Genomic DNA, 27223 nt, shown 5'->3' with positions numbered 1-27223 from the left:
GCATGAGGACCACCGGCATGTAGACCTCACACCAGATGGAGCCAGAAGGTTGAAAATTGAGATTCCTGAAATACAACCCTGTTATCTCACTATGAACCAGTCAGAAAATTATGCACAAGCTTATCATGCACCCCATGACCCTCTCCTTCACACTGTCTTAGAAAAACACTTCCCAGAAAGCCACAGGGGGTATGGGTCTTTTGAGCATGCTCTCAACAGGAGCCCACTCTCCTTGCTTGGTGCCTTGCAATAAATACTGTACATTCCTTCACCACAACCCAGGTGTCATTAGACTGGCTTTGCTACACACTTAGCGAGTAGACCCAAGTTTCGTTCGGTAAAATTTTGTTGACCCACATGGGACTTTCATCCCCAGTGGGAATCTCACCAAAGGCACATTTTCCCCAGCCTGTGGTGGAACTCAGATCCTGTCCAGCAGTTGCCTGAATGCCTTTGTCTTAGGGAGAGCCTTGAGCATGCTTGCCACTGAGTGGGTATCGCAGGCCCATGGCAATTTCAGTTCCATGGTGAATGAAGCAAGGCTCTTGTCCTGGCCTGGTCTGTGAGGTGTCTCTGGTAAGTGGCAGTACCTTGTGTTTGACAACACAAGGACATTCTTCCCTACTGCATTGCCTTTGTCAGAATTTTCCTTTCTTGGGCAAAAGGCATAGGATTTGGTCATCTGGTTTTGAGTGGAATGCTGATTTAATTGCGTATTCCCTTCTGGGTTGAGGAGTCCTGCATCCATGCCACACCACCTGAGTGGGAATTGGGAAACACCCCTAAAGTGTCGTCTACACCCCAGTCTGGAACAGCTGGTAGGAAACTTTCAATTCCTGTGCTAGGGAACTGCAACCCAGGGAGGCTTCCAGATACTGATCTACCTGGTTCTGGTCTGTCTGTTTCCAGTAACACCAACCATGTAAAATAAAAATAGGAAATAAGAGCTCTATTCCCCTATCATGTATTTTTAAAAGGTGGAAAATTTTAAGCCATGCTGCTAATATTTTTCTAACTGCATGTGGTCACAATATTTTTAAGTCTGTAGAAAATAATACGGCCAAGATAAAACTCTTTTAATATTCCCAAACTGGTGATTTATTTTTGCATATGCAGTTAGTGAAAGCTGGCTTCATAACTTTTCTTTTCAATATTCTGACTTTGAGAGAAGAAAATTATTCCTAAGAGAAATCTTGAAGTTAATTACTCTTATCAGGTCCTTGAAATGAAAACACAGTCCACATTGACTGAGGTTACAGCCTTGGTTTAATTACTGCAATCTGAAACTAAAGGAAAAGAGGGGAAAAGAGAGGCCTTTTTAAACTCAAGCGAGTAAGCTTAATTTATTTCAAAGTTTATTTATAAACCAATAACTTTTATATTATAATATCTAATTCATGACTACATTTTAAAATAAAGCTATGAAATCTCTGTTTCTGTGTGTCTTTATGTGAAAACTAATTTGTAAATGATCTCTATTTAATTGGATTAGAGGAAATTAAGTGCTTATATAAATTCTCAGAAGTAAAAAAGTAACTAACCTGAATGAATTGCAGCTTCATGTGGTCTGGGGAATATTCAGTATTTAATGAATGTCTGGTATTAAAGTGAGTTTAAGTTTGTTGGTTTAATTAATACAGGCATGCCTTTAGAGTTATCAACATTAAGTAGAGTATTTTTATTGTATCTAGGTTTACTGAAAGTCAAATAATTTCATAGTATATCTGTTGCAAAATTTGTCAACAAGAAAAATTATGTTGGCATGATGATATTGTCATAAGTAATGAAATAGATATCAATGGGATAGAATCTTTTAGGTGAACTCTTTAAGAATAACTATGTTTTAGGTTTCCAGATTTTTGGTATCTTGAAACTTTGGAGTTTTGCTTAATTATATTTAAATGATGGGAATTCTTTGAATATCCAGATCATTTCAAATAAGAGAAAATACTGGAACTTTACTTGCTAAATCAGTCTAAGTTTACCTACTTTTGTCCTACTAGAGAAAAACTAAGGATGTTTGGGTTTATTAGGCACACACTAGGCCTTTTGCCACATTGGAGAAATAAATTATGCTCTGAACAAAATGTATGTTTTTGGAGAACTTAATTAAGGAATATGTTCATAAGTTTTCCAATCAAAAAATCCTGGTAAGACAAACAGTTCACAATTGCTTGTTTCTTGGTTTTCACTAGATATTAAGGCTTTTAAGAGTTAAAAAATTGCAATATACATGAAATTAAAGCTACTAGAAATAATAAGGGAGACATTTCAGTATGTAAAGAAAGTAGGATATATGTTGTCAGTAAGAGATGTTATGAAGAATGGAGAAATATTTGTTAAGGGAAAAGAAAGTAATATTGTCCTGAAGCTGGCTACTTCTAAATGGTAAAGAAAATAAGGGACACACTAAGATGGATACAGCATTGTGGAAGGTTTGTGGAAAATGAACCTTGAGAAAAGAGTTTTGTGCATGCTCAGGACTGGTTAAGATTACATACAATTTAATTAATAAATAAGTTTTATTATTAAAAGTAAGCTGGTGCAGGACTGGAGTTTAATTTTCTCTCTCTGCTAAGTGAACAAAGTTTTCTTGAAATATTGAGAACTTTCTCTATTGCTTTTGAAATCTTTTATTGTCACTTTGGTCAAGCAAATAAGTATGATTTCACAGTAACCTATGATCTTATTTGACCAGGTGTTTTAAAAATTTTTTGATGTTTTTAACAAACTTCCTCAGGATTAAATTATAATCAAAGTTCCATTGACATCTAGTTAAATTTGTGATGCTTCAGAGGACTCCTGAGGCATCTCAGAGAGAAATATTAAACAAATTAAGATTATTTGTTATGTTAAATTACATGGGAAACATTGTCATATGAGCGGTGGGTGATAAATAATCTAAGGTTATACTCTAAGGGTAAATGTCAGTGATAAAAATGTTCTAGAATTTATTTTAAAATTTCAAAAATCGGATGTGTCCTGGTTAAATGCTATCAGTCATAAATCTAGTTATTATCATAAAATGTTGTATGTCACAGCAACTTGATTACGTTTCTTTTTCAAACACGTTGCAATCAGATCTTTAACCATGCCTTTTGTCATTCATAGAGAGTTATGTGTTTCACTCTCAGACTTTTGCAAAAATGTTTCATCTTCAAGAAGATTCATAGAAAAGACCTTTTGACAAGTACAGGTTTCTGATAAATATTAGGTCATACTGCTGAACTGGGTAAGAAATTTTAAAATTCTAATGGAAACCCTGATGGTTTCATAAAACTGCTAACCAAAGATGAAGATCAACGATTAGTTATATAGGAAAGAATGAACTGATGGATAAGATTATAAGTTTAAGGTTTTTGTCTGAAATATTACTGGCCTTTATCTATTTTTCCAGATATAAGGAAACCTTTCCCCTTAAGCTAATTATGACTTCCAGCAACTTTGTAAATTGCACCTTTGTAAATAGAATTGAAACAATTATCTTTTACCTCTAACTAATGCTCCCAGAAATGGGAAACTCTTAGGTTCCCAGAAGCCTTTTCAGATGAATAATATCCTGACAGTTGCAAAAATATCAAGGTGTTTTGGGGATCTCGAGAAAAAATTATTTCACTCAAACCCAAAGATATCACAGGCAGAATCTGTGGCACGTCCTTGGCATAACATCCTTAGCCTTGAGAAGCTCTTGAAAAGTTTCATCTGATATTCTTTATAGAACATTCAGCATAGTCAATTAAACAAACAAACAAACAAACCTATGAGATCAATTAACCAGACTTATTTTGCAAACAAGTTAGTCTTAACGTGGCAATATTAGATATAACTGAGGGTAATTATAGAGTGAAAATGATAATGCTTCTGTGGATATTAAATTCTAGGTTTGTAAATTGAGGTCTGCATTACTGCCTAAGACTCACTTCCCGGATAGCACCATGTTGCTATATTAAATTATTTTAAAATTTACTTGAATTATTAAAAGGACACTCTCAGTTTGCCTCTTAAGTTTATCACGGCAATCTGTCTTTGTATGAAAACACTTGCTCCAAGACCTGCAAAGAAGGGATTATGCATACTGGAAAGAGACAACATTTAAAGGTCTGTCTCCAATCTAGATAAAATAATTTTTGTCAGGTACTCTTAAGTAGCTCATGCACAGTGAAACTAATGGAATTGACACGTGAACTCATCTTTCCTACTAAGGAAGAACCATCAAACTGGAATGGTCTATAAAAGGACTGCTGAACACAAACAATACTCACAAAGGATGAAAATATGACAACAGGGGTAGACAACTGACTCAAGAATCCAGGCCAAGATGGTAACACCATTCCTACAAACTGATCTGAACTGTTTACCAAATGATTGTCTCCCTATCAAAATAGAAAGATTGTGTTACTTCTAAAACTACACTTAACCACATTATCAGGATAAAAAGAGAACTGTCTGGTGAAGTTGGCACAGATCAGAACTACTCATTGTATGTATCAGTGCTCCCTTTAATCCTATTGCTAAAAGCACATGTAAAATATTCGTGTGACATTTCCAAAAAATGATAAAATATATAGCCTATACAATATTTCCTCATAAACATACCTATGATATAGTTTGTTATGATGTATTAATTATTCACACAAAGTAGATAAGAGGAAAGGATGTGGAACAAGGAATGATGATCTTGCTCTGAAGGACAAATAAAGGAAAAGCACTTGAAGAAACTAGGCAAGGAGATGTTGGCACACCTGGGCAAAGTAGGGGACATTTAATCACTAAGAATAGAGCCTTCTGGAACACAAATTTTTTCACACAATTGAAACTGGAGCCTAGTGGCAGACACAAAACATGTGTCATCTCAGAGGCTTCAAAACTGAGTGCTTTGAGAGAGTCTTTCTTTCAAAATTCAACACAAGCAGAGTCATCAGACCCAGTGGCAGCCAGTGCCTTCTCCACCTATATACCATGAAGACAGTCCTAAGGAACAAGATACCTTTATTCAGAGCTTTCGTCACCAAGTTTTCTGAGAGGGCTCCTTCAGTGACCAGAAGCTATCCCTCGTGTGGGACGCATGGAGCGATTACCTCTAAAACTTGCAAAATCCAGACACTCTAACACTTAGGTCTTTGGAGCTGGAGTGAAGCTAATAAAGTGGGCTCAAGTCCCATGGGCAAAAAGAAGCTCATGCCTCTCAACAGAGGGCATGTTGAAACGTGTTGCTCCTAGAAGGAGTGCAGAGGTCCGTTATGAGCTATAGGAAAGAAACGTGATGCAGGGTGATACAAATCCCTGGATTGGTCCCCTACTGAAAGTGTCATGCACTGTGTGGTTTCTTCTACATACCTGAATCCCCCATGTCGGTAACCGCCCAGTGCCCCTGCACCTGGCTGGGTGTGTGAAGCCACGTGTTTGGCAAAACCTTACTGATGGCCTGGCAAATGTGTCCCCCTTAAGGGAAATGGGTATGGGCCCTTCAAGGTAGGTGAAAGCAATGTTAGGCTTCTGGCCTTTTCTGGATTTGGAGCTTAGCTACAGAGTTCCATACAGGGAGCCAATTATAAGGGAGACCTGGAAATAGCACTTTCACAGAGATGCCTTCATGCTGCCCCGAGCTCTGTGTTCCATATGCGAAATGGAGTAAAATAACCCTTGTGCAGAAAGCACAGCCAGGCTCGTTCCCCAGATGGGATGCGCACGTGCAAGTGATGAGCTGGATGAAAGCAATGTGATATCCACGATTCTTTCAGGATTGGCTAGTTCTTATCCAGCTTTTTCAAAGCAGGTTCTGGAAGGTTTGCACCCCTTTTCCCAACACGCCAACCACCAATTCATTCAAACACTGCTATGCTCCGTGTTTCTTAAGGAATGACAGCCTTTCAAACCACATAGGAAGGTAGTTTCTCAAAGTGTAAATACGATGTGTACCTGACAGGCTAGATGAAGAAAATTTCATATGCAGATTTCATTCAGTATATAGGGAACTGGGACTAAGTCGGGCGAGCACATGGTATCATTTGTTACAGACATCCTCTGGCACTGTGTTGCACTGGCTCCCTTAAAACCCCTTGCTCACATAGAGGCATCTAAAGAGAATAGGAGGAAACAGCAGGTTGACGCACGTCACAAATAAGCCTGGCCGATTTCCAATATGAAGCCCTGTGGAGACAGATGGTTCTGCAACCGTTTCCCCAGAAAGGGTTCCTTCAAAAATAGAAGGTCACACCAAGTGCAGTGACACCGGCGGTGATGAGTGGTGTGAATTAAAAAACTATAATTTATATATGCTTCTTGGAGGTGAAGCTTAGCGAAGGGTGCACCAGGGGACGGGAGGAGAAAGCCTTCCAAAAGCAAGTTTGAAGATGCTACTCCTACAAGGAAGGCAGGGGTTGGTTCATTGCTGCATGCAGGAAAGAAATCCTGGGTTCGTGTTTGTTCCTTGAGTGCAGGAAGTCCTTATTGGCTGAAGCTTGAGTTGACTTGTGTTCACACACAGTGGTTACAATCACAGGAGGGAACATAGAAAAGTCTTCTTGGCACTGTGTCCTCAAGTCCATTGCAAAGGAGGCCTTTCCTATGGCATGAGAAAACAGTTTCTCCCTGTTCAAAAATGCATAAGACTGAGGTGGGCCGGATGGAAGCAATGGTATACCATGTTGCTTTCCGTGCAGGAAACACATAGGTTAAGGGTCTAGAATGTAGTGAAACCTATTGGAGAACTGTGCTACCCGGTTTCCACAAGGGCTCCCATAAGCCGCGCTGAGTGCTCGGTTCTGAAGCCCACAGGGAGCAAAAGTTCTTTTAAGGCACGTGGCCACATGCTGCTTGCCCACCTCGGCAAAGAATGTTACTTTCTCTGTGTCGGTGGACGTCCAGTGTGGAACACAATTTCGTTCACTCCTTGAGCCCTGAGCCTAGTGGCAGAGACAAAACCTGGGTCATTTCAGAGGATTTTCCACCGAGCTTTTGGAGAGGTGCCTGCTTTTGAATTGGAGCTCCACACAAGCAGGAACCTCAGGCCCACGGGCAGCTTGTGCTTTCTCCACCCGCATATCCTGAAGACTGTCATAAAGGAACGGGATCCATTTGATGTCAGCTCTTCGCACCGTTTTCCTGACAATGCTCCTTCAGTGATCCCAAACTATCCCTCGTGTAGGACGCGTGGACTGATTGCTTTCAAACCTTGCAAACGCAGACATTGTAACTCTTAGGTCTTTGGAAGCTGAGCGAAGCTAACAATGTGGGCTCAAGTCGCATGGGCAAACAGAGGCTCATGCCTCTCAACAGAGGGCATGTTGAAATGTGTTGCTCCTAGAAGTATTGCAGAAATCCATTAAGAGCCATAGGAGTGAAACGTGATGCAGGCTGATAGAAATCCCTGTAGCGGTCCCATATTGAAAGTGTCATGCACGGGGTGGGTTCATCTACATACCCGAAGCCCACGTATCCCTAACCGACATATGACCCTGCTGCAGGCTAGACATGGTGAACACACGTGTTTGGCAAAACCTTACAGACAGCCTGATGAATATGTCCCCGAAACGTGAATGCTTATGTGTCCTTCAAGTTTGCTGAAAGGAATCGATAGAAGATGAATTATCTGCAGTTGTGTGGCAATGGCAGTTTTGAGGAAAAAAAGAAGTTGAGTTGTGCGGCAAATAGAAGGTCACTTTGCTATGGCTGAACACGTCTCAAGGCCTCATAAATTTACCTGTTCAATGTGAGAGTCCTCATGTGGCTATGGTGTATGTATCTACCTCTGAAGACAATGTGGAATATAGGGAGCCCCTGATGTTTACAGTCAAAGAGACCTAGATTCATTCCTGAAATGACTGGCTATGTGATAAGGGAAAGGCTAAATTCTCTGATTCTCACTTTTCCCATTTCAAATGAGGATATAAGAATGCATACCTGGTATGGTTTTTGTGAGTGTCAAATGAGAAAAATGCATATAAATTGCTTGGAATATTAAAGTTGTTCAGTAAATATTAGCTCCTTGCTCTACTACAAACTCTCCATCCCTAAATGTGAACAACTGGGTTTAAATCTTTGTCATGATGTCCATTAGATTCTGTTGATGTCTTAAATTTTTCCCTAAGGAACACTGGGTTAGGGTAAAGCTGTCTATCAACAAGTATTTACTCATAGCAGCACACCTGACTCGGCAACACTGGTAAAATGTCATGGGTTAATGTGACAAATAGAAATAGGATATATTACTTCCAAACCACTAGAGGGAATAAAGTATTAAAGAACGCTGAGTCCATCCTACAGAGACTCAGTCAGTGCAATACAAAACAGAAAAAGTGAATAATACATGAAAAGTGTAGGGAAAAAATCACAATAAATAGGAAGCAGAAATAAGATGACAGGAACAACTGCAAATTACAGATTACTAGGAAAAATTCAAAATGGAGCCATATGACCGTTAAAAGAGGACTATCTAAATCATAAGGGCATTCCAGCATCAAAAGTATACAGTTGTGAACATTTTTTAAATGATTATCTCAGTTTTTAAATGATTAAAAGGAGGGATTAGGGGCTAATTAGTGTGATGATAATTCCGAAAGCTCAAAATATACATTTGCCAAAAATGCACAGAAATTGACAAATTCACAGATTGGGAACTTTTAGTGTCTTGCTCAGTAACTGATCAATTAAGAAAACAATAACTATTACCAATGGTAAGGAAGATTTGAAGAACCCTATTAAAATCTTGATCTAATGGGCATGTACACAATACTAGGTCTAAAGATTAGAGAATATATATTATTTGGAAGCCCAATTGGAACATTTAGAAAAACTGATAATACACTAGGGTACAAAAATATGTCAGCAATTTTCAAAAAAGTGTTGTGAAGGTGGAAACCATGCTCTCTGAATGCAATGTAATTATGTTAAAAGATAATAACCCAAGAAAAATAGAAACAAACAACTTAGGGTGGGAACGTTTAAAAATGCGACCTGAATCAAGTGATATGTATGACCAAGAAGGGATAAATTGTAATTATTAATCATAATAGAAATTAAGAAATATTGCAAACAAATGAAAATAGCCCCTATCAAATCTTGTGGAATACACCAAAATGGTAGTTTGAGGAACATTTATAACACCAAATGCTTATATTAGAAAAGCAGATTAATGAGCTAAGCAACAAAAATATGAAATTAGAATGAGAATAACAGAATAAATACAAGAAAGTGAAAGGAAGGAACATTTATCAAAATTAAATAAAGAGAAAAGAAAAAAAAAACTCCATAAAGAAGTTCAAGCAAACCAAACGCTTGTTCTTAGGAAATGCAGAAGAAATGGAGAAATGTATAGCAATGGTTATTGAGAGAGAGAGAGAGAGAGAGAGAAAGAGAGACAACTAAATGATACTAGGAATGAGAAAAGAAGTAATCATTCAGATACAGTAGATATTTATGTAAGTAGCATACCACTTAATTTGAATTAATTTGAATTAATTTTAAAACAGATGAAATAAATAATTTTCTCCACCTACCAAAATTAAATCAAATAGAAACAGATTGATCATTTCTATAATACAACTGTAATCCATCATAAATATGGAATGTTAAAACTAAAATTGGTAAAGCCCCTCAAAACTTTTCCATGGCCTCAAATATTACCATTAACTTTCATGTCTGTAAGATCAACCCCATCTGGGACTCACAGTTTATCTACTTATTAATTCATATCAGGCCCGTCCATACACTTGGGAACCTCATCCCCAATTTTGGATTCTACTGTTTCTACAAACTGATAGGGTTAATTACTTGAAAGCCCTCATGTGATACTTCCAGCTTTATCTCACGGATATGAGCAAATCTCCAAAACACTCACCTAAACAGCCTGTACATGATCTGCAACCTGGAGACTTGGTCTTCTGAAATAAGCATCAGAAAAATCTGCCCTTGAGCCCAGGTTTAAAAAAAAAAAAGTCTTAGCAGGTACTGTTAACAACTACCAGTAAAGCTCCAGAGTGTTGATCCTTGAGTTGTTCCTCATTACATCCCCCTGTCTACTGGATATCCACTCCATCTGAAGACCTTAAACTGAGGATTCCTCGCAGTCTTCCAGGTGACACTGACTTCAGGAGTGGACAGATTCCTCCCAAGATGACAGAATAAGATTAATTTTCTGATTCTCTAAGACCTTTTTCTCCTCCTTTACTCTACTGTTAATATTGCCTATCATTACATTGTGATGTCTTTCTGACACATTACTGTGACCTTCCCTTATCATTATTGTATTATTTTTTAACTCCTGTGGTCTCCTACCACTGAAGGAAAAACATCTGACATTCCCAATCAGACCCTGCTGATAAAAGAAACAAATGCTGCTCCTTTAAACACACTTAAAGGAAGATTTCTTTTTGAAGGCACTTCTGATTTGTCAGTTTCCCTTTCAGCATTAATCTCAACTACCGGACTTTGAAATTTGGACACTGAGCTCCTGCTGAGGTCATTACAATCCTATCAGCAAGTCCTACTCAATCAGGAGTAGTCTCCAATATTGGGGCCATCCTGCCCCTGATAGTCAAATTTGCTCATGGTGTTCAGTTTGTTCATGATAGTCAGTCTGCTTTGTGAAACTGGTTAACTCTGCTAAATACATTGTTTACCTTGAGGAACACAAACTTGGTTTCTCTTGTTGGGATAAGTGATACTTATACTCTGGATACAGTCTGTGCCACACTGGGGTACTATTTCTTACATAACATATTACATAACACCCATATGGCATACGCTAACTTATCTTGTTAGAGTTGTTCAGATATGTAAAACTGAACATTCCAGCAGATCTTGTTCCCCTGGGGTGGCTGGGTGGGGGTGTGGGATTATCCAGTAACAGTCAAACCAATTTCTTTTAAAAAACTCCCAGGAAGAGTAACTGACTCCCTATTCATATATGCTTTGTGACCTGCTATCCTCACATTAGGGAAAATAATAACTAGAAAGGATGGCCCCAAACTTGTCATTGATTCTGAAAAAAGTCATGTGGCTCTCAGAAGTGAACGCAGCTAGATTCGTTGCCTGTTTTTTATAATCTAGGCCCTTGACTTCAAGACTAGCTTCAAGGACTAATAATCATTGTGTTTTGTATGACTACTTTTTTTTCAGTTAGCCAGTGCATCCTGCCCAGAGTCTTAAATGCTATTGCGCAGGCAATGTCTTATCAGAGCATTCAACGATGCATTCTACAACGAAAGGAGCAGGAGAGATCAACCCATCTCCAACTAAAGACTACATTCTCTAAATAAATTCCTCACCAGCAAAATCAGAGCAATCGTGGAAGACTGGATAACATGGATTAAGGTCTTGTGGCCAAAGGCGGGTAATAAAAGTATCTCTTAACATGCAGGCTGGGACATGTGATTCTCCCATTAGGAATTAAAAAATCTCACAGAATGCCAACTTCAGAAGAGATCATGAGATCTCTTCACTCTGAGATCATGATAAAGTGAGACAAAAAAGGCCGCTTCATCATTTTTTTTCTAAGCACAGACAAAAGCAAGATCACTGTACAAATCACCATATGTCCCTCTCCTAGCTAATATGAGTGACAGCTAGTTGGGGGTTTTTGGGGTTTTTTTTCTGCTTTGTTTGTTTTTTTGTTTTCACCAATTGCAGCTTTAACCTCACTCTAATCTATTCTCTCTATACAACAGATTTATGAAGATACTCAGTCACAGGAATACCTGTCTTCCTGAATTTATTCAATCCAGATCAAAACTCTGCTTCCTTCAAACCTCACCGAAATCACCTAAAACAAGTCCGAATGTTTTAATATCCCTTTTCCATCACCCTCTTACTTATATGGCCCACAGTTTCTCATTGTGTGTGTTCTCCTTCACTGCTAGGAAAAGTAAACCCAGCTTGTTCAACTACAAATGCATTCCTGGTGGTCGTTAGCTGGGAGGCATTTACATATTTTGTCATGTTAAACTTGATGACAAAGCAAAACGAAGAATCAGATGTGTTTACTACAATAACCCCACATGCTAATATTTCTAACATAATTTTCAGTTCACAAAGACATTTATTTTGTAACCTTTCAACTGGCAATTACAAGGCCTTGAGACTGAGAAGTGGGCTGGCATACTGGTGGAGATATTAACAAGATGAACAGTAAAAAAAAAATCAAACATAAAATATATTGAAAATAGATTTTCATGATAGTGGAATGGGAGAAGGAAGGAAAAGGTTGAGTTTTGGACAATGAGTTTGAGATGATGGTCTGACTACCAGGTCACATGCTCTATGGGCCACAGTAGATAAGACCCAAATTCTTCAAATTCCAGAGCACAGGGCTTCAGAACAAACCATCCCTTTGGCTGGCTACCAACCTTCCTCAAGCCCAGGCCCCAGCCTCCATAACATCTCAACAAGCACAGTGAGACAGACAAGATCCTGATGAGACCCTGCAAATCCAAATGTGACCATTTTGTATTTCCATTTTTCTAACCCCTCCCTACCCCCACAAATATCATCAAACCACTTCTAGGTTATCCAGGCCACCTATGTATTCAGAAGGAGAAAGAAATGTAAAATTTACTTGGGGCAACTGATTATAGAACAGCACTATCTAACAGAACTCTCTGCACTGATAGAAATGTTCCATATCTTTGCTGCACACAGTGCAGTAGCCACAGTTTACACGCAGCCATTGAGCACTTCAAATGTCGCTAGAGAGACTGAGAAACTGAGTTTTCAATTGTAGTTAATTGTAATCAATTTAAATTGTTACATATGACTAGGGGCTACCATTTTGGAGAATGTACCTCTTACAGGAAGTCTCCTCACCTGCTGGTGGACCATACTCAGCCACTTGCCTTCATTCAAAACATGCTCTTCGTGACTGCTTGGAAATTTTTAATTCACTTAGAGTCACCGTTCTTCACAAAATTCCATGTGCTTCAAACATGCTAATCAAAACAGTTGCTTGTAGATTCCTATTTTTACCATCATTTTGTATTATTTTTATTTTTTAAAAAAATACTTGACAGGTATCACCAATGCAATGAATTGTGTTTATGTGATGAATACTTTTCAGAGACTTAAGGATCTTTTGGGTATTCAAATATTAGCATGAATTTGCACAGGTTTTTTTTTTGTTTGTTTTTGTTTTTGCTGTGTTGGGTCTTCGTTTCTGTGTGAGGGCTTCCCCCAGTTGTGGCAAGCGGGGACCACTCTTCATCGTGGTGCACGAGCCTCTCACTATCGCGGCCTCCCCAGCTATGGAGCACAAGCTCCAGACGTGCAGGCTCAGTAGTTGTGGCTCACGGGTCCAGTCGCTCCGCGGCATGTGGGATCTTCCCAGACCAGGGCTCGAACCCGTGTCCCCTGCACTGGCAGGCAGACTCTCAACCACCACGCCACCAGGGAAGCCCTGCACAGGTTGTTTTTATCCCACTGCATCATATTACCCTGCTAGTCTTTAAAGCAAGTTTGATAGTTGAATTTTGCTACAATGAGGAGTGAAACTATTCTTTGTTGTCTAATCTCAGAATCATAACAGTCAATGTGGAAAATGTGTTCATATACTTAATCAAACTTTCCCTTGCACCATTAGAACAAATCTTTCCCAAAGACTGTTCATATATCTATTGGCTATTTGTTGTCTGAATAAATGAGGTAAATTTCAGTTCTCTGGACTACTACAGAAAACGCCACCTATCTTTAGAACATCATGAAGAGACAAATTTGATTCCTGAAACTCAAACACTTGAGTAAGGATAAATTTCAGCCAACGTCTTGGTTATTATCTCCTTACCACCATTAATGTCTTTCTATTTATTTATTCAAATGAGAAAGGAAGCTACAGTTAGATTAGAATTGGTTGTCTGGACCATAAGTTTGGTTTGTTCCTTTGTAGATTGCAGCACCTTTGAGATTTCCATGTTGTGGGGCAAACCGTTGCCTATAGGTCTGGATTCAAAGAAGAGGTCTGAGCATGGGCTATGAATTTGAGAGTCTATGACATTTAGATGGTAACGGGAGTCAAGCAAGTAAACCTTGGAACTTGAGGCAGGTGATACACCCCTTTCAAGAGACTTATCCTGAATAAAGGGAAGGGCATCAAGGCCCAGGTAGCTGAGTGGACAAGGAAGGGTGGAAACTTATGTGGGCTCATAAAATATGAATGTCTTAGGAGTCATGTTACTAGCTAAACAGGTGATGACATTGAAAACTTGGATCTTGTTTCAATCTACTGATTTCAATGTGCTTTTTACTCACCCGAATTCAAAATTTTATGTTTAATCCCATGGTTTGTGCTCTGTACTTATATAAAATAGGTGCATTTTGCTATTTTAACTCTCATCAGGCAACTTCATTGTCCAAATATTTTGGTTTAGACTTGGCAAGCACTTTCCTGTAGACCCTGTAGCTAGACACTCCCTCTTGTTTTTCTTTTCCTCTTAAAAAAGATGGTTTTCTTTTTCTAGCACATGATGGATCTTTCATTAAAATTCCAATGCCATCTTTGTGCTGTTTCTATATAGACCCTTTCCACAGTAGCATACTTTACACTTGTGTGCTGTCTGTGTCCATCCCACCTACATCCCTGGGACACCGCTTTCTCCTTCATAGGCCATTGTTTATTTAGGTCTCTTATGTCTTTGAACATGAATGCTAACCTTCATCTTCTTACAACATCTGTCTCTGGGACGCCACTAGAAGGAAACATAAGAGAAGAGGGTTTGTGTACTGAATTGTAATAACCTTTCATCACTGTCTCCTTAAGAGAGGCAGAGACAGAGACAGACTATCAAAAGATGTAACAGAGCCAGAGGCAGAAACAACCAGAAACAGGACAGCCTGACAGAAAAACAGAGACAGCTGGTTGGGCAGGCTGTGAATGTCCAACAGATGGACAGAGCCAGATATTACACCTCCTCCCCAAAAAGAGACAGTTAGAAAGGGATACACAAAAAGGGGCAGACACATACAGCTAGAAATAGATAGATACAGAAAGAGGGAGACAGAAAGAGACAGACCCAGACAGGGACAGACAGACACATGTACAAACTAAGAGACAGAGGGATGGTTACAGACAGAGAGAGGGAGATAGGCAGATGCTGATAGACACAGATTGGAAGACAGAGACAGACAGACTGAGAGACAAATGCAGAGACAGAGAAAGACAAAGAGAAAGAGAGAGACACATTGAAACGGAAATGTAGAGATAGTGATGGAGAGAGACAGAGAGAGAGGGAGGGAGGGAGGGAGGGAGGGAGAGAGAGAGAGGAGAGGGACAGAGAGAGAGAGAGACAGAGACAGAGGCAGAGACAGATTGTGACAGAGACCGACCGAGAGAGAAAGGGAAAGACAGAGACAGACAGATGGAGAAAGAGACACATGGACACAGACAGATACAGAAACAAATAGATATAGAAACACCAGAGAGATACAGAGACAGAGACAGCAAGATAGAGACCAAGACAGACACAGTCAGACATTCACAGGTTCTCAGAAACAGAGGGAAACAGAAAGATAAGGACGGTAAGACAGAGACAGAGAGTGACAAAGATAGACAGACTGAGACAGAGACAGAGGTAGACAAAGACACACGTAGATAGAGATAGAAAGAAATACAGACAGAGACAACAGAGATAGAGATAGGGAATGACAGGGAGACAGAGACATACATACAGAGAGGGAAAGACAGAGACAGGGATAAATCCTCATCATTGTCAAAGACTACACTGTATCCCATAGGGGTACACCACCTTTGGTGTGGTGTTTAGTTTGCTGTTATTTAGTGTGATTGATTGTTTCCTGTAGCGTTACCATGACTATACATCTGGTTCTGCCTCCCCATCTCCTCACGCCTTGACTAAGAGGCTACAAAAATAAGTGAGGGTCAATGTGGGAGAAGTTTTCTTCCTCATCATTAGCAGTCAAAAAGAAAGAAAAAAAAATTGAAGTCAAAAAATAGGGACTGATGGGGGCTTCCCTGGTGGTGCAGTGGTTGAGAGTCCACCTGCCAATGCAGGGAACACGGGTTCATGCCCCAGTCCGGGAAGGTCCCACATGCCGCGGAGTGGCTGGGCCCGTGAGCCATGGCCGCTGAGCCTGTGCGTCTGGAGCCTGTGCTCCACAACGGGAGAGGCCACAACAGTGAGAGGTCCGCGTTCGGAAAAAAAAAAAAAAAAAAAAAAAAAAAAAAAAATTGGGACTGAAATTGGATAAATTGCCCAAACTGGCAAATGGCAACAGTCACTGATTGTGAGAGTTTAAATGTTTATTAAATGAGTGTATTTCAGCTGTCACTGTGGGTACATTATTGAACATCTTTCTATTGTAAACAGCAAAAAGCAATTTAAGAATTTAAAGTTAGTTGGGGAGGAAAATAAAAGCAGATCTCTCAGTCAATGTGCATTTCCAGATAAGCAGTCTCTGAATTTCCCAAGTGAGGATACCTCTCTTTAGATGAAATGGCATCCTGGCATTCAGCTCAAGAAAAAGCAATTGGAAATTGCTTAGAGATTTTATATAAAAGCAGTGAAATCGTTACATAAAAAATAAATAATAATTTTTACCTTTCTACTGAATCAATGACTTACACTTTCCCCCAGTTTAGTTATTTAAAAAAAGGTAATGAAGTTTATTGTTTGTAATTGGTCAGATATACAGAGTATAAGGGAACACTGGGAAGGGGGGCAGAATGAGAAATTAAGGGCAAACATCAAAGGATGCAACAGCAGCTTCCTGATTGAACTATTTCTTATAACTAACTCTTATGTAAATATTACTCTAATACTAGTATGTGGGTATGGGATAATGAACCTATAAAACCGCCTTAAATAGTAAAAGTGAATAAATGAATGAATGAATGAACAAAGAAAAATAAGAAAGTCAAAAGTAATTTGTTCACAGGATGACAAAGGACAAAATTTCATTGGGAAGAGAAATATAAGCAAACTGTAAGGAAAATTCTGGTTCAACTAAATAAAACATTAAATATGGAGATTATTCTTTTTAATTTATTTGTTCATCTTGTATGAACTTTTCACAATCTTCCCAAGCCTGTATTTTTTATTTGTATGGATTCTTAAACAGAGCTTTCCATTCTTTGACCCCCTTTAACCACAAAAATCACTCAGTGAAATGCAAACAAGTAGGGCATTTAAAAGGGAATGGGATGGGGCCAGTTTGCAAGTTAGCAGTAATCAGAAACCAACATATTCAAATCATGACTAGTGTGTTTCTCCTTTTGTGACAAAACTGTCTCTACCTCATCCTTCTGATTACTGGCTTGGACTGCTTTTCTTTTGATCTCATTTCCAGATGCCCAGTAATTCCCACCCTAATTCAAAGGCATTCCATTCCAGAGGTTACCACTCCTATTCTTAAGTAGGAAAGAGTCATTCTTAATACAATTTGAACATCAAAGCTTTCTGAAGAGCAAAAGCCATCAACTTGCTTAAAGAGTACTTTCTCTGGTGCATAAATAATTCGTGACTGTATGCCACAGAAAAACTATATGTAGTACAGGAATAATCTCATAGAATTCATCAGCTTCCTTCCACTCCACCCCCAATATAGGGTGTTATAAGATTTGAAATGTTTCTCTGGGGTTAAAATTCTAGGGAAGTTTAAGTCTAATTAACATCAAGATATGCTTAGGTTCATAAAAAGAAATGAAATTCGGTTATTTGTAGTGAGGTGGATGGACCTAGAGTCTGTCATACAGAGTGAATTAAGTCAGAAAGAGAAAAAAAATGCCTTATGCTAACACATATATATGGAATCTAAAAAAACAAAACAAAACAAAAAAGGTTCTGATGAACCTAGGGGTAGCACAGGAATAAAGACGCTGATGTACAGAATGGACTTGAGGACACGGGGAAGGGGAAGAGTAAGCTGGGATTAAGTGAGACAGTAGCACTGATATATATATACACTACCAAATGTAAAGCAGAGAGCTAGTGGGAAGCAGCCGCATAGAACAGGGAGATCAGCTTGGTGCCTAGAGGGGTGGGATAGGGAGGGTGGGAGGGAGACACAGGTGGTAAGGTATGTGGGGATATATGTATACATAGAGCTGATTCACTTTGTTATACATCAGAAACCAACACAACATTGTAAAGCAATTATGCTCCAATAAATATGTTAAAAAAAAGTTATGATTAGATTGAAGAGCAACCAATAAAAAGAAGATCATCACTGTGGTCTGGGGGGTGTGCTCACATAGTGAGAGACCATGGAAACCAAGTAGCAGCTCTAAACACACCAACTGAAAGAGAAATGAAACTGTTACTTTAACATTCATTTAATCAAACTAAAGGAAACATATATTAAGAGAGTTTCACTAAGAGTAGTAGAGTAGGTAGGCTCACAGTTTCTCTCTAAAGTCAAGAGCTCTTTGTCTTCACAGAAATAATGGGCGGGGTGGGGGGTGGTGTCGATGGATCCTAAACCAGGAGGACAGGTTGCCACATTAACAGCCCAAATGAGTTCTCGAGGTGTTTGGGGGGCTTCAAAATTTGTTCTCTTCATATGCTCATGTAAACAATCTCAAGTATTATGAGCTACAGTTCAACAAAGCCTCTGACAGAATTGGTTACGAGAGATGGGCAAGCCTGGTTGGTCCCACAGAAGGAGCTGGCATCTGGACCAAGCTGGTCGATTCTGACCCCAGGAAAGAGCTGCTCAGTTCTCTGAGCATTTTTGCAGAGGCAAACGCCCTGGGAAACGCCCCTCTCGGTGGCGGTACTGGAAGTTACAGGCCACATATATGGGGAAAACCATGTCTTGCTTTTCCAGGTTCATTACCTCTAGCTCTTGATCTTCTCTCAGGGAAAGCATCCAGTATTCTGTGTCCTTCCTGAAAATGGCTCTCCCATCCCTGTCCAAGGAGGACAGGCGCAGGCAGAACGCAACCTTTCTCTGCCCGAGTAGGCTGACTCCGAAGCTGCAGGACTTGTTCCGTGCGCTGCACCGGAAAATGATGTGCTGGTTGGCATAGCACACCACCAGGTCCCAGCTGAAATTGAAGCCTTCCCACCGCCAGCTGCACTGCTTGTCCCTGTGGAGCTGGCCTCCGCACCGCATGCTGTTCCCCTGGAGGTCAGACACGTAGACGTCCACGGGCCAGAGCTTTCTGGTCTGCTCAGTCCGGAGGGGGCCAAGCCAATGCTCTTTGTACACTGGACACAACCAAGCAGCAGGGATCAGCGCATCCTGGTGGATGACGCATGCTGACATCAGGTCCCAGATTATGTAGGCAAGCCGCAGCTGCTGGAACACTGGCAGGAAGGCTCTGCCCTGCTCGGTCTCCAGGAAAGGGGTGCCCTCCGAATCCCTCCTGGACCTGGGAAACCACAAGTCGGTGTCAGGCAATAAGGCCCTGCGCAGGCCCCTCCATGTCGGCTGCAGCTGCAAGAACATCCACTTTTTCAGCATGGTGTGTACGCCCATCTCCACCCCCATCACCAAGAGCTCTGAAGAGGCAATGACCTCTTTCATGAGATCCAGGCTGACTTCTCGCAATAGCTCCTCACTACACTGGGTCATCATGTTGTCCAGCAGCCACTGAAGACACATGATCCTGATGTTCTGGAGTCCGTAGCTTTCAGCAGAGTAGTAGTAGCTGCACACGGTCTGGGCACTGACAGTCTCCTTCATGACCTCCACGCACTGCTGAATCAGCTCATCCAGCTGCAGCATGCTGGCTGTGGCCAGGATGGTGATGACTTGACCGGATGCGATGAGCATGGAGTCTCGGTACAGGGAACCTAAAGCCTCGTGCAGTGCCTTGCGATCAATGTTCTCGTCAGGCATCTGCAACTCTATAGTATCCATGTTTGTCTCCTGTCAAGCACCACTGAACATGCAGCTTTTTTGTAGACCCTCTTATCAGCACCTCTGTAAAGCTATATAACAGAGAATACTTAAAAGGTAACATATGGTTATACTGCACTATTCAAATTATGTAAACATTCTCCTTAGGCAGGGTCAAATGACCTTAGAGGCTTGCCATTTTCAAGAGGATTTTGTTTGTTTGTATTTTCTTTTATACTGTACTTCCCTTGTCATTGAAAGATCCAGACCCTCTCTGCAACACATCATTTGTTTAGCATATTACACTTGTCAGTGCAGTATTTAATATTATTCACTTCCTCAAAAATGGAAAACATCCCATTCATTCCTCATTTTCTTTCACTGTAAGTTTGTTACTTGCTAAGCCTTGTGTCTGGTGCTGGTAATCCAAAGTCCTTGCCTCAAACATTCAAAACTCTAGTGGTGAAAAATCATACAATGAAATAACTGCAGCCATATGGGGAGAAATGTTTGATCAAGGCCTGATGGGAGTACAGTTGAAGAAAGATATATATAACTGCCTTGGAGGTGTGAGAAACGGTGGTCTTTGATCCAGAGCTCAAACCACGAGGAATGAGTAGTTGTTTGCAAGAAACAAGGAAAGTGCCAACAGAGAGCTCAAGATGTTCACACAGGTGGAGTGGGAACAAAAATAAAAACATTAAAAAAAGCTAAAATTATTTTGGGAACATAAGATCTTCCCACAAACTAAAGGTATGTGTGCCTATGGAAAATGGAGGCATGCACTCTGAGAAGCTGATTGGATGCACATGTGCATGCACGTGCACATGGGCATGCACACACACACAGAGTTCCAAATGATTCTATAAGTGGCAATGCTATTTTAAAACAAAAGTTAAAGACCAAAGCAAAAACTGGGGCAAAATTGCCACTTTTATCACAAAAACATGGTTTCACAGGTCAAGTGATGAGATAGCCTAAGAAGTTAATTATGGAAATTGAGGTGCCTAGATGACAGAGCTGGGACCAAGATGTAATTCTCCATAAAGGAATAATCACTAACTGTTTTAGATGGGGAAGAGCGAATTGTGTTCTTGGAATTAATGGGGAAAATTCGCACACAAAGGTCTCTGTTTCACCATCATCCTATGAAGGGAGCCTGACAGCAATCATCCCAGGAGGGAAAGATAAACAGAGTGGAATCCCTGGTATGGAGTGCCCTTATCTGGTGGGGTGGGGCCTAGTGGGTGTGGCTTAGAGTGGCGTCCGTCCAAGAGGCCATTAGAGCAAACGTCATCTGTACCCAGCAGCACTCTGGGCTGAGCTAGTGCCCGTGGCAATGGCGCCTGGAGGGGAAGCTTGTCCACTGCACCACTGAGGTATCGGCCATGGGAGCACGAAGCAGTCGGATGCCATGGCAGTGGGGGGGGTCGTGCCCCAGACGAGCCAGGTGCCAGTGGGGAGGAGGAGGAGGCTGAGGAGGCAGTAGTGGCAGAGAGAGAGGAAGGGAAGGAGAGTGAAGAGGGCAGACCTGCCACCAGTCAGGGGAGCCACAAGTGGGAGACAGGCCCAGGGGGTCTGCTCACAAAAGAGCACCACCGGAAACATGCTAAAGATTGTTCAGGGTCCGTTTATGAAGGACTCTTCCTGAGGCGAGAAGAGAGTGATGTGCGGATCCGCACACTGGGGGAGGAGTGGAACTTGCATAGGGTCTACTTGTGCCAGTCAGGGTACTTTGCTAGCATGTTCAGTGGTGCTTGGCAGGAGACAAACATGGATACTATAGAGTTGCAAATGCCTGACGAGAACATTGATCGCGAGGCACTGCACGAGGCTTCATGTTCCCTGTACCGAGGCTCCATGCTCATCCCACCCAGTCGAGTCATCGCCATGTTGGCCACAGCCAGCATGCTGTAGCTGGACGAGCTGATTCAGCAGTGCGTGGAGGTCATGAAGGAGACTGTCAGTGCCCAGACCGTGTGCAGCTACTACTACTCTGCTGAAAGCTACGGACTCCAGAACATCAGGACCATGTGTCTTCAGTGGCTGCTGGACAACATGATGACCCCGTGTAGTGAGGGGCTATTGTGAGAAGTCAGCCTGGATCTCATGAAAGAGGTCATTGCCTCTTCAGAGCTCTTGGTGATGGGGGTGGAGATGGACGTGTACACCATGCTGAAAAAGTGGATGTTCTTGCAGCTGCAGCCGACATGGAGGGGCCTGCGCAGTGCCCTATTGCCTGACACCGACTCATGGTTTGCCAGGTCCAGGAGGGATTCGGAGGGCACCCCTTTCCTGGAGACCGAGCAGGGTAGAGCCTTCCTGCCAGTGTTCCAGCAGCTGCGGCTTGCCTACATAATCTGGGACCTGATGTCAGCACACGTCATCCATCAGGATGGGATGATCCCTGCTGCTTGGTTGTGTCCAGTGTACAAAGAGCATTGGCTTGGCCCCCTCCGGACTGAGCAGACCAGAAAGCTCTGGCCCGTGGACGTCTACGTGTCCGACCCCCAGGGGAACAGCATGCGTTGCGGGGGCCAGCTCCACAGGGACAAGCAGTGCAGCTGGCGGTGGGAAGGCTTCGACTTCAGGTGGGACCTGGTGGTGTGCTACGCCAACCAGCACATCATTTTCCGGTGCAGCACACGGAACAAGTCCCGCAGCCTCGGGGTCACCTTACTCTGGCAGAGAAAGGTCGCGTTCCGCCTGCGCCTGTCCTCCTTGGACAGGGATGGGAGAGCCGTTTTCAGGAAGCGCACAGAATACCAGATGCTTTCCCTGAGAAAGAGTCAAGAGCTAGAGGTAATGAACCTGGAAAAGCAAGATGTGGTTTTCCTCATATATGTGGCCTGTAACTTCCTGTACCTCCACTGAGAGAGGCGTTGCCCACAGTGAGGACCCCTGAAAAAAAGCTCAGAGAACTGAGCAGCTCTTTCCTGGGGTCAGGGACGACCAGCTTCCTCCGGATGCCAGCTCCTTCTGTGGGACAAACCAGGCTTGCCCATCTCTCATAACCAATTCTGTCAGAGGTTTTGTTGAACTGTAGCTCATAATACTTGAGATTGTTTACATGAGCATATGAAGAGAACAAATTTTGAAGCCCCCCAAACACCTCGAGAACTCATTTGGGCTGTTAATGTGGCAACCTGTCCTCCTGGTTTAGGATCCATCGACACCACCCCCCACCCCGCCCATTATTTCTGTGAAGACAAAGAGCTCTTGACTTTAGAGAGAAACTGTGAGCCTACCTACTCTACTACTCTTAGTGAAACTCTCTTAATATATGTTTCCTTTAGTTTGATTAAATGAATGTTAAAGTAACAGTTTCATTTCTCTTTCAGTTGGTGTGTTTAGAGCTGCTACTTGGTTTCCATGGTCTCTCACTATGTGAGCACACCCCCCAGACCACAGTGATGATCTTCTTTTTATTGGTTGCTCTTCAATCTAATCATAACTTTTTTTTAACATATTTATTGGAGCATAATTGCTTTACAATGTTGTGTTGGTTTCTGATGTATAACAAAGTGAATCAGCTATATGTATACCTATATTCCCATATCCCCTCCCTCTTGTGTCTCCCTCCCACCCTCCCTATCCCACCCCTCTAGGTGGTCATAAAGCACCAAGCTGATCTCCCTGTGCTATGTGGCTGCTTCCCACTAGCTCTCTGTTTTACATTTGGTAGTGTATATATATATATATATATATATCAGTGCTACTGTCTCACTTCATCCCAGCTTACTCTTCCCCTTCCCCGTGTCCTCAAGTCCATTCTCTACATCAGTCTTTATTCCTGTGCTGCCCCTAGGTTCATCAGAACCTTTTTTGTTTGTTTTTTTTTTTTTAGATTCCATATATATGTGTTAGCATATGGCATTTGTTTTTCTCTTTCTGACTTAATTCACTCTATATGACAGACTCTAGGTCCATAGACCTTACTACAAATAACCCAATTTCATTTCTTTTTATGAACGTAAGCATACCTTGATTTTAGTTAGACTTAAACTTCCCTAGAATTTTCACCCCAGATAAACATTTCAAATCGTATAACACTCTATATTGGGGGTGGAGTGGAAGGAAGCTGATGAATTCTGTGAGATTATTCCTGTACTAAATATAGTTTTTCTGTGGCATACAGTCATGAATTATTTATGCAACAGAGAAAGTACTCTTTAAGCAAGTTGATGGCCTTTCCTCGTCAGACACCTTTGATTTTCAAATTGTATTAGGAAAGTCTGTTTACCACTTTAGAACAGGACTGGTAATTTCTGGAACGGAATGCCTTTGAATTATAGTGGGAAATACTTGGCATCTGGAAATGGGATCAAAATAAAGCAGTCCAAGCCAGTAATCAAAATGATGTGTTTTTGTCAAAAAGTGAGAAACACTTTGGTTATGATTTGAATATGTTGGTTTCTGATTATTGCTAACTTGCAAACTGACCCCATCCCATTCCCTTTTAAATGTCCTAATTGTTTGCATTTCACTGAGTGATTTTTGTGGTTGAAGAAGGTCAAAGAATGGAAAGCTCTGTTTAAGAATCCATACAAATAATAAACACATACTTGGAAGGAGTGTGAAATGTTCATACAAGATGAACAAATAAATTAAAAAGAATAATCACCAGATTTAATGTTTTACTTATTTGAAACCAGAATTTTCTTTACAGTTTGCTTATATTTATTTTCCAAATGAGATTTTATCCTTTGACATCCAGTGAACAAATTACTTTTGTTTTCTTTTTTTTTTCTTTCTTCATTCGTTCATTCATTTATTCATTTTTACCCTTTAAGGAGGTTTTAAAGGCTTCATTATGCCAAACCCACATACTAGTATTAGAGTAATATTTACATAACAGTTAGTTATAAGATATAGTTCAATCAGGAAGCTGCTGTTGCATCCTTTGATGTTTGCCCTTAATTTCTCATTCTGCCCCCCTTCCCAGTGTTCCCTTATACTCTGTATATCTGACCAATTACAGACAATAAACTTCATTACATTGTTTTAAATAACTAAACTGGGGGAAAGTGTAAGTCATTGATTCAGTAGAAAGGTAAAAATTGTTATTTATTTTTTATGTAACGATTTCATTGCTTTTATATAAAATCTCTAAGCAATTTCCAATTACTTTTTCTTGAGCTGAATGCCAGGATGCCATTTCATCTAAAGAGAGGTATCCTCACTTGGGAAATTCAGAGACTGCTTATCTGGAAATGCACATTGACTGAGAGATCTGCTTTTGTTTTCCTCCCCAACTAATTTTAAATTCTTAAATTGCTTTTTGCTGTTTACAGCAGAAGGATGTTCAATAATGTACACACAGTGACAGCTGAAATACACTCATTTAATAAACATTTAAACTCTCACAATCAGTGACTGTTGCCATTTGCCAGTTTGAGCAGTTTATCCTATATCAGTCCCTATTTTTTGACTTCAATTTTTTTTCTTTTCTTTTCGACTGCTAAGGATGAGGAGGAAAGCTACTCCCAACTTGCCCCTCACTTTGTTTTGTAGCCTCTTCATCAAGGCATTGAGAGATGGGGAGGCAGAACCAGATGTATAGTCATGGTAATGCTACAGGAAACAATCACACTAAATAACAGCAAACTAAACACCACACCAAAGGGGGTGTACCCCTATGGGATACAGTGCAGACCTTGAAAATGATGAGGATTTATCCCTGTCTCTGTCTTTCCCTCTCTGTATGTATGTCTCTGTCTCCCTGCCATTCCCTATCTCCATCTCTGTTGTCTCTGTCTGCATACCTGTCTATCTCTATCTATATCTGTCTTTGTCTACCTCTGTCTCTGTCTCAGTCTGTCTATCTTTGTTACTCTCTGTCTCTGTCTTACCATCACTATCTTTCTGTTTCTCTGTCTCTCACAATATGTGCCTGTCTGACTGTGTCTGTCTGCTTCTCTATCTTTCTGTCTCTGTCTCTGTATCTCTCTGGTGTTTCTATATCCGTCTGTGTCTGTATCTTTCTGTGTCTATGTGTCTCATTCTCCATCTGTCTGTTTCTGTCTTTCCCTTTCTGTCTCTGTCTCTCTCTGTCTCAACCTGTCTCTGCCTCTATCTCTGACTCTCTCTCTCTGTCCCTCTCATCTCTCTCTCCCTCGCTCCCTCCCTCCCTCCCTCTCTCTCTGTCTCTGTTTTTTCTTCCTCCATCACTATCTCTACATCTCTGTTTTAATGTGTCTCTCTCTTTCTCTGTTTGTCTTTCTCTGTCCCTGCATCCGTCTCTCAGTCTGTCTGTCTCTGGCTTCCCATCTGTGTCTATCAGCCTCTGCCTGTCTCCCTGTCTCTGTCGGTAACTGTCACTCTCTGTCTTAGTTTTTACATGTGTCTCTCTCTCCCTGTCTGGGTCTGTCTTTCTCTCTCTCCCTGTCTCTGTCTGTATCTATTTCTATCTGTCTGTGTCTGCCTCTTTCTGTGTATCCCTTTCTATCTGTCTCTTTTTTGGGAGGAGGTGTAATATCTGGCTCTGTCCATTGGTTGGACTTTCTCAGCCTGCTAACCAGCTGTCTGTTTTTCTGTCAGGCTGTCCTGTCTCTGACTGTTTCTGCCTCTGGCTCTGTTACATCTTTTGATAGTCTGTCTCTGTCTCTGCCTGTCTTAAGGAGACAGAGATGAAACGTCATTACAATTCAGTACACAAATCCTCTTCTCTTATGTTCCCTTCCAGTGGCGTCCCAGAGACAGATGCTGTAGGAAGATGAAGGTTAGCATTCATGTTCAAAGACATAAGAGACCTAAATAAACAATGGCCTATGAAGGAGAAAGCGGTGTCCCAGGGATGTAGGTGGGATGGACACAGACAGCACACAAGTGTAAAGTATGCTACTGTGGAAAGGGTCTATATAGAAACAGCACAAAGATGACTTTGGAATTTTAGTGAAAGATCCATCATGTTGTAGAAAAAGAAAACCATCCTTTTAAGAGGAAAAGAAAAACAAGAGGGAGTGTCTAGCTACAGGGTCTACAGGAAGGTGCTTGCCAAGTCTAAACCAAAGAATTTGGGCATGAAGATGCCTGATGAGAGTTAAAATAGTAAAATGCACCTATTTTATATAGGTACACAACACAAACCATGGGATTAAGCATAAATTTTGAATTGGGGTCAGTAAAAAACACATTGAAATAAGTGGATTGTAAGAAGATCCAAGTTTCAAATGTCAGCACCTGTTAGCTAGTAACATGACTCCTAAGACATTCATATTTTATGAGCCCACATAAGGTTCCACCCTTTCCTTGTCCAATCAGCTACCTGGGCCTTGTTGCCCTTCCCTTTATTCAGGATAAATCCCTTGAAGGGGTATATCACCTGCCTCATGTTCCAAGGTTTACTTGCTTGACTCCCGTTACCATCTAAATGTCATGGACTCTCAAATTCATAGCCCATGCACAGACCTCTTCTTTGAATCCAGACCGATAGGCA

At 41.0% G+C, this 27223-nt stretch overlaps 1 protein-coding gene and 2 pseudogenes across 3 annotated transcripts in view; 1 reads left to right on the top strand and 2 right to left on the bottom strand.

The window, feature by feature from the left end:
• The window catches only part of LOC307069658 (Y-box-binding protein 3-like), a 34626-nt pseudogene extending 27151 nt beyond the window's left edge, over positions 1-7475 (bottom strand). The window contains exons 1-2 of the transcript in view: positions 7446-7475; positions 6720-6905 (exon numbers count right to left, since the gene is read on the bottom strand). The product of the transcript in view is annotated as a Y-box-binding protein 3-like (transcript). The remainder of the gene's footprint in view (positions 1-6719; positions 6906-7445) is intronic.
• An 11179-nt stretch (positions 7476-18654) lies between these two features.
• Positions 18655-19836, bottom strand: LOC307069657 (germ cell-less protein-like 1; the record flags this gene model as incomplete). Its single annotated transcript, XM_079728011.1, is given in 2 exon segments — positions 18655-19818; positions 19822-19836. Coding segments are annotated over 2 exon segments (1179 nt in total).
• A 1337-nt stretch (positions 19837-21173) lies between these two features.
• LOC307069656 (germ cell-less protein-like 1) lies at positions 21174-22659 on the top strand (annotated as a pseudogene). The gene has a single exon. The product of its transcript is annotated as a germ cell-less protein-like 1 (transcript).
• The last annotated feature ends 4564 nt before the right edge of the window (positions 22660-27223 follow it).

This window comes from Hyperoodon ampullatus (assembly GCF_949752795.1).
Source record: "Hyperoodon ampullatus genome assembly, chromosome: X".
NCBI classification, from domain to species: domain Eukaryota; kingdom Metazoa; phylum Chordata; class Mammalia; order Artiodactyla; family Ziphiidae; genus Hyperoodon; species Hyperoodon ampullatus.
Note: the sequence above shows the minus strand (reverse complement) of the source record. Positions and strands in the feature narration are given on the sequence as shown.